Here is a 7500-nt window from a genome sequence, read left to right as displayed (position 1 = left end):
AACATCATCCTCAGCTCTGACATCTTCCCCAATATTTGGAACCAATGATTGATCACCCCAATCCACAGAAGTGGAGACAAATTTGACCCCAATAACTACCGTGGGATATGTGTCAACAGCAACCTTGGGAAAATCCTCTGCATTATCATCAACAGCAGACTCGTACATTTTCTCAATGAAAACAATGTACTGAACAAATGTCAAATTGGCTTTTTTTTAACCAAATTACCGTAAGACAGACCACGTATTCACCCTACACACCCTAATTGACAACCAAACAAACCAAAACAAAGGCAAAGTCTTCTCATGCTTTTGTTGACTTCAAAAAAGCCTTTGACTCAAAACGGTATGAGGGTCTGCTATACAAATTGATGGAAAGTGGTATTGGGAGTGAAACATACAACATTATAAAATCCATGTACACAAACAACAAGTGTGAGGTTAAAATTGGCACAAAAAACACACACACATTTCTTTCCACAGGGCTGTGGTGTGAGACAGGGATACTTTCTTCAAAATATATATTAATGAATTGGCGAGGGCACTGGAACAGTCTGCAGCACCCGGCCTCACCCTGCTAGAATCTTTTTTTATTATTATTACTTGAATCAGTTCTAGAACCCATTTCCCTTCATGGTTGTGAGGTCTGGAGTCCGCTCACCAACCAAGAATTCACAAAATGGGACAAACACCAAATATCTTCTGTGTACAACATAAAACACCAAATAATGCATGCAGAACAGAATTAGAATTAGATACCCATTCACAAACACACATGGACCTCACAGAGCCCCAGGACAGCAACGAAATTAGACTCATGAGAAAACTATAAGACCATTAGTTGACACATTGGAAAGAATTAACGAAAAAACAGAGCAAACTAGAATGCTATTTGGCCCGAAACAGAGAGTACACAGTGGTAGAATACCTGACCACTGTGACTGACCCAAACTTAAGGAAAAGCTTTGACTATGTACAGACTCAATGAGCATAGCCTTGCTATTGAGAAAGGCCACCGTAGGCAGACATGGCTCTCAAGAGAAGACAGGCTATGTGCTCACTGCCCACAAAATGACGTTGAAACTGAGCTGCACTTCCTAACCTCCTGCCAAATGTATGACCATATTTGTCATGTTTGTCATTTATTGTCATGTCTTGTCCCTGTGCTCCCCATGCTATTCGTTTCCCTCTGCTGGTCTTGTTTGGTTCTATCCCTCTCTCTCCCCCTCCCCCTTTCACTCTCTCGCTCTCTCTTCTCTCTGTCGTTCCGTTCCTGCTCCCAGCTGTTCCTATTCCCCTAATCATCATTTAGCCTTCCCACACCTGTTCCCGATCCTTTCCCCTGATTAGACTCCCTATTTATTCCTTTGTTATCCGTTCCTGTTCCATCGGTTCCTTGTTTTGTATTCCATGCTGTGATTGCGTTTCGCCCTGTCCTGTCGTGTTTTTTTGCCGTGATTGTGTATCACCCTGTCCTGTCGTGTTTTGTGCCTTCTTCAGACGCTGCGTGTGAGCAGGTGTCTCAGTTGACTACGGCCTGCGCCTACCCGAAGCGACCTGCAGTCTGTGGCCGCTTCTCCAGTTGTTTTCCCCTCTACTAATCTAGAGGATTTCAGTTATTCGGTTTTGAACATTAATAAACTCTGTTTCTGTTAAGTCGCGTTTGGGTCCTCCTTCACCTGCATGACAGAAGGAACCGATCAAAGAATGGACCCAGCGACTTCAGACGCTCGTTACACTGCCGTCGAGATCCAAGGAGCCATGCTCGGCAGACACGAGCAGGAATTGTCTGCTGCTCGTCATGCCGTGGAGAACCTGGCCGCTCAGGTTTCCGACCTCTCTGGACAGTTCCAGAGTCTACGTCTCGTGCCACCTGTTACTCCCTGGCCTGCCGAGCCTCCTGAACCCAGGGTTAATAACCCACCTTGCTACTCCGGGCAGCCCACTGAGTGCCGCTCCTTTCTCACGCAGTGTGAGATTGTGTTCTCTCTCCAACCCCACACATACTCTAGAGAGAGAGCTCGGGTTGCTTTCGTCATTTCACTCCTTACTGGCCGGGCTCGAGAATGGGGCACAGCTATCTGGGAGGCAAGGGCTGATTGCTCTAACAGATTCCAGAACTTTAAGGAGGAGATGATTCGGGTTTTTGACCGTTCAGTTTTTGGTGAGGAGGCTTCTAGGGCCCTGGCTTCCTTATGCCAAGGTGAACGGTCCATAACGGATTATTCCATTGAGTTTCGCACTCTTGCTGCCTCTAGTGAGTGGAACGAGCCGGCGCTGCTCGCTCGTTTTCTGGAGGGACTCCACGCAGTGGTTAAGGATGAGATTCTCTCCCGGGAGGTTCCTTCAGATGTGGACTCCTTGATTGCTCTCGCCATCCGCATAGAACGACGGGTAGATCTTCGTCACCGGGCTCGTGGAAGAGAGCTCGCATCAACGGTGTTTCCCTGCTCCGCATCGCAACCATCTCCCTCTGGCTTTGAGACTGAGCCCATGCAGCTGGGAGGGATTCGCATCTCGAAGAAGGAGAGGGAACAGAGGATCACCAACCGCCTGTGCCTCTATTGCGGAGTTGCTGGACATTTTGTTATTTCATGTCCAGTAAGAGGCCAGAGCCCATCAGTAAGCGGAGGGCTACTGGTGAGCGCTACTACTCAGGTCCCTTCATCTAGATCTTGTACTACTATGTCGGTCCATCTACGCTGGACCGGTTCGGGTGCTACATGCAGTGCTTTGATTGACTCTGGGGCTGAGGGTTGTTTCATGGACGAAGCATGGGCTCGGAAACATAACATTCCTTTCAGACCGTTAGACAGGCCTACGCCCATGTTTGCCTTAGATGGTAGTCATCTTCCCAGTATCAAATTTGAGACACTACCTTTAACTCTCACAGTATCTGGTAACCACAGTGAGACTATGTCTTTTTTGATTTTCCGTTCACCGTTTACACCTGTTGTTTTGGGTCACCCCTGGCTTGTAAGTCATAATCCTTCTATTAATTGGTCTAGTAATTCTATCCTATCCTGGAACGTTTCTTGTCATGTGAAGTGTTTAATGTCTGCCATCCCTCCCATTTCTTCTGTCCCTACTTCTCAGGAGGAACCTGGCGATTTGACAGGAGTGCCGGAGGAATATCATGATCTGCGCACGGTCTTCAGTCGGTCCCGAGCCAACTCCCTTCCTCCTCACCGGTCGTATGATTGTAGTATTGATCTCCTTCCGGGGACCACTCCTCCTCGAGGTAGACTATACTCTCTGTCGGCTCCCGAACGTAAGGCTCTCGAGGATTATTTGTCTGTGTCTCTTGACGCCGGTACCATAGTGCCTTCTTCCTCTCCGGCCGGGGCGGGGTTCTTTTTGTTAAGAAGAAGGACGGTACTCTGCGCCCCTGCGTGGATTATCGAGGGCTGAATGACATAACGGTTAAGAATCGTTATCCGCTTCCCCTTATGTCATCAGCCTTCGAGATTCTGCAGGGAGCCAGGTGCTTTACTAAGTTGGACCTTCGTAACGCTTACCATCTCGTGCGCATCAGAGAGGGGGACGAGTGGAAAACGGCGTTTAATACTCCGTTAGGGCATTTTGAGTACCGGGTTCTGCCGTTCGGTCTCGCCAATGCGCCAGCTGTTTTTCAGGCATTAGTTAATGATGTTCTGAGAGACATGCTGAACATTTTTGTTTTTGTCTATCTTGACGATATCCTGATTTTTCTCCGTCACTCGAGATTCATGTTCAGCACGTTCGACGTGTTCTACAGCGCCTTTTAGAGAATTGTCTCTACGTAAAGGCTGAGAAGTGCTCTTTTCATGTCTCCTCCGTTACTTTTCTCGGTTCCGTTATTTCCGCTGAAGGCATTCAGATGGATTCCGCTAAGGTCCAAGCTGTCAGTGATTGGCCCGTTCCAAGGTCACGTGTCGAGTTGCAGCGCTTCTTAGGTTTCGCTAATTTCTATCGGCGTTTCATTCGTAATTTCGGTCAAGTTGCTGCCCCTCTCACAGCTCTTACTTCTGTCAAGACGTGTTTTAAGTGGTCCGGTTCCGCCCAGGGAGCTTTTGATCTTCTAAAAGAACGTTTTACGTCCGCTCCTATCCTCGTTACTCCTGACGTCACTAGACAATTCTTTGTCGAGGTTGACGCTTCAGAGGTAGGCGTGGGAGCCATTCTATCCCAGCGCTCCCAGTCTGACGATAAGGTTCATCCTTGCGCTTATTTTTCTCATCGCCTGTCGCCATCTGAGCGCAACTATGATGTGGGTAACCGTGAACTGCTCGCCATCCGCTTAGCCCTAGGCGAATGGCGACAGTGGTTGGAGGGGGGCGACCGTTCCTTTTGTCGTTTGGACAGACCATAAGAACCTTGAGTACATCCGTTCTGCCAAACGACTTAATGCCCGTCAAGCTCGTTGGGCGTTGTTTTTCGCTCGTTTCGAGTTTGTGATTTCTTACCGTCCGGGTAGCAAGAACACCAAGCCTGATGCCTTATCCCGTCTGTTTAGTTCTTCTGTGGCTTCTACTGATCCCGAGGGGATTCTTCCTTATGGGCGTGTTGTCGGGTTAACAGTCTGGGGAATTGAAAGACAGGTTAAGCAAGCACTCACGCACACTGCGTCGCCGCGCGCTTGTCCTAGTAACCTCCTTTTCGTTCCTGTTTCCACTCGTCTGGCTGTTCTTCAGTGGGCTCACTCTGCCAAGTTAGCGGGTCATCCCGGTGTTCGAGGCACTCTTGCGTCTATTCGCCAGCGCTTTTGGTGGCCGACTCAGGAGCGTGACACGCGCCGTTTCGTGGCTGCCTGTTCGGACTGCGCGCAGACTAAGTCGGGTAACTCTCCTCCTGCCGGTCGTCTCAGACCGCTCCCCATTCCTTCTCGACCATGGTCTCACATTGCCTTAGACTTCATTACCGGTCTGCCTTTGTCTGCGGGGAAGACTGTGATTCTGACGGTTGTCGATAGGTTCTCTAAGGCGGCACATTTCATTCCCCTCGCTAGACTTCCTTCCGCTAAGGAGACGGCACAAATCATTATTGAGAATGTATTCAGAATTCATGGCCTCCCGTTAGACGCCGTTTCAGACAGAGGTCCGCAATTCACGTCACAGTTTTGGAGGGAGTTCTGTCGTTTGATTGGTGCGTCCGTCAGTCTCTCTTCCGGGTTTCATCCCCAGTCTAACGGTCAAGCAGAGAGGGCCAATCAGACGATTGGTCGCATACTACGCAGCCTTTCTTTCAGGAACCCTGCGTCTTGGGCAGAACAGCTCCCTGGGCAGAATACGCTCACAATTCGCTTCCTTCGTCTGCTACCGGGTTATCTCCGTTTCAGAGTAGTCTGGGTTACCAGCCTCCTCTGTTCTCATCCCAGCTTGCCGAGTCCAGCGTTCCCTCCGCTCAAGCGTTTGTCCAACGTTGTGAGCGCACCTGGAGGAGGGTGAGGTCTGCACTTTGCCGTTACAGGGCACAGACGGTGAGAGCCGCCAATAAACGCAGGATTAAGAGTCCAAGGTATTGTTGCGGCCAGAGAGTGTGGCTTTCCACTCGCAACCTTCCTCTTACGACAGCTTCTCGTAAGTTGACTCCGCGGTTCATTGGTCCGTTCCGTGTCTCCCAGGTCGTCAATCCTGTCGCTGTGCGACTGCTTCTTCCGCGACATCTTCGTCGCGTCCATCCTGTCTTCCATGTCTCCTGTGTTAAGCCCTTTCTTCGCACCCCCGTTCGTCTTCCCTCCCCCCCTCCCGTCCTTGTCGAGAGCGCACCTATTTACAAGGTACATAAAATTATGGACATGCGTTCTCGGGGACGGGGTCACCAATACCTAGTGGATTGGGAGGGTTACGGTCCTGAGGAGAGGAGTTGGGTTCCGTCTCGGGACGTGCTGGACCGTTCGCTCATCGATGATTTCCTCCGTTGCCGCCAGGATTCCTCCTCGAGTGCGCCAGGAGGCGCTCGGTGAGTGGGGGGGTACTGTCATGTTTGTCATTTATTGTCATGTCTTGTCCCTGTGCTCCCCATGCTATTCGTTTCCCTCTGCTGGTCTTGTTTGGTTCTATCCCTCTCTCTCCCCCTCCCCCTTTCACTCTCTCGCTCTCTCTTCTCTCTGTCGTTCCGTTCCTGCTCCCAGCTGTTCCTATTCCCCTAATCATCATTTAGCCTTCCCACACCTGTTCCCGATCCTTTCCCCTGATTAGACTCCCTATTTATTCCTTTGTTATCCGTTCCTGTTCCATCGGTTCCTTGTTTTGTATTCCATGCTGTGATTGCGTTTCGCCCTGTCCTGTCGTGTTTTTTGCCGTGATTGTGTATCACCCTGTCCTGTCGTGTTTTGTGCCTTCTTCAGACGCTGCGTGTGAGCAGGTGTCTCAGTTGACTACGGCCTGCGCCTACCCGAAGCGACCTGCAGTCTGTGGCCGCTTCTCCAGTTGTTTTCCCCTCTACTAATCTAGAGGATTTCAGTTATTCGGTTTTGAACATTAATAAACTCTGTTTCTGTTAAGTCGCGTTTGGGTCCTCCTTCACCTGCATGACAATATTAGAGACACATATTACCCTCAGATTACACAGACCCACAAAGAATTTCAAAACAAATCCAATTTTGATAAATTCTCATATCTACTGGGTGAAATACCACAGTGTGCCATCACAGCAGCAAGATGTGTGACCTGTTGCCACGAGAAAAGGACAACCAGTGATGAACCATCACCATTTTAAATACAACCCATATTTATGTTGATTTATTTTCCCTTTTGTACTTTAACTATTTACGCATCGTTACAACACTGTATATAGACATATGACATTTGTAATGTCTTTATTCTTTTAGAACTTTGGTGAGTGTAAACACACACACACACACACACACACACACACACACACACACACACACACACACACACACACACACACACACACACACACACACACACACACACACACACACACACACACACACACACACACACACACACACACACACACACACACACACACACACACACACACACACAGACAAACCTCGTCTGTGGGGTGGGAGGGGTGCTGCGAGGCTGCTCCTTTGTTTCTCGTGCAGTTCCGACGGAGGTAGACCTGCACACACACACCTCTTCAACTGGCCCACCACCTCCCTGAGAAACACAGAGGGGGGACGTTAGAACACCACCTCACTGAGAAACACAGAGGTGGGATGTTAGAACACCTCCTCACTGAGAAACACAGAGGGGGGGATGTTAGAACACCACCCATACACAGGGGGGCTGATTCTCTATAGACAATACAAGGACAGATTTATAAAAAAATCCATTACTTATTGTCTACTGAAATAAATCAAATGAATGTAATTCCCAGAGCCAGGTGTGTGTACAGATGCGATAGTGACGGGTTTTCCCATGGGTGAGTGTGTTGCTGTGGGTCACTATTGTCTCGTATGATAATACAGAGGGCACCTTTGTCATGCTAATCTATGAGAAAAGACATCTGTTCCAATATAAACTAAAGATGCACGCACGCACGCAC

General features: G+C 49.1%; 1 protein-coding gene across 1 annotated transcript in view; it reads right to left on the bottom strand.

Annotated features, from left to right (window-relative positions):
• LOC124006382 (cGMP-dependent 3',5'-cyclic phosphodiesterase-like) overlaps positions 1-7500 on the bottom strand; it is a 199025-nt gene that overhangs the window by 66053 nt on the left and 125472 nt on the right. The window contains exon 5 of the mRNA XM_046316372.1: positions 7003-7112. Coding sequence (XP_046172328.1) covers positions 7003-7112 — 110 coding nt within the window. The remainder of the gene's footprint in view (positions 1-7002; positions 7113-7500) is intronic.

The sequence above is a fragment of the Oncorhynchus gorbuscha genome, linkage group LG19 (assembly GCF_021184085.1).
Source record: "Oncorhynchus gorbuscha isolate QuinsamMale2020 ecotype Even-year linkage group LG19, OgorEven_v1.0, whole genome shotgun sequence".
Taxonomy (NCBI): domain Eukaryota; kingdom Metazoa; phylum Chordata; class Actinopteri; order Salmoniformes; family Salmonidae; genus Oncorhynchus; species Oncorhynchus gorbuscha.
This window is presented reverse-complemented; position numbering and strand designations above follow the sequence as displayed.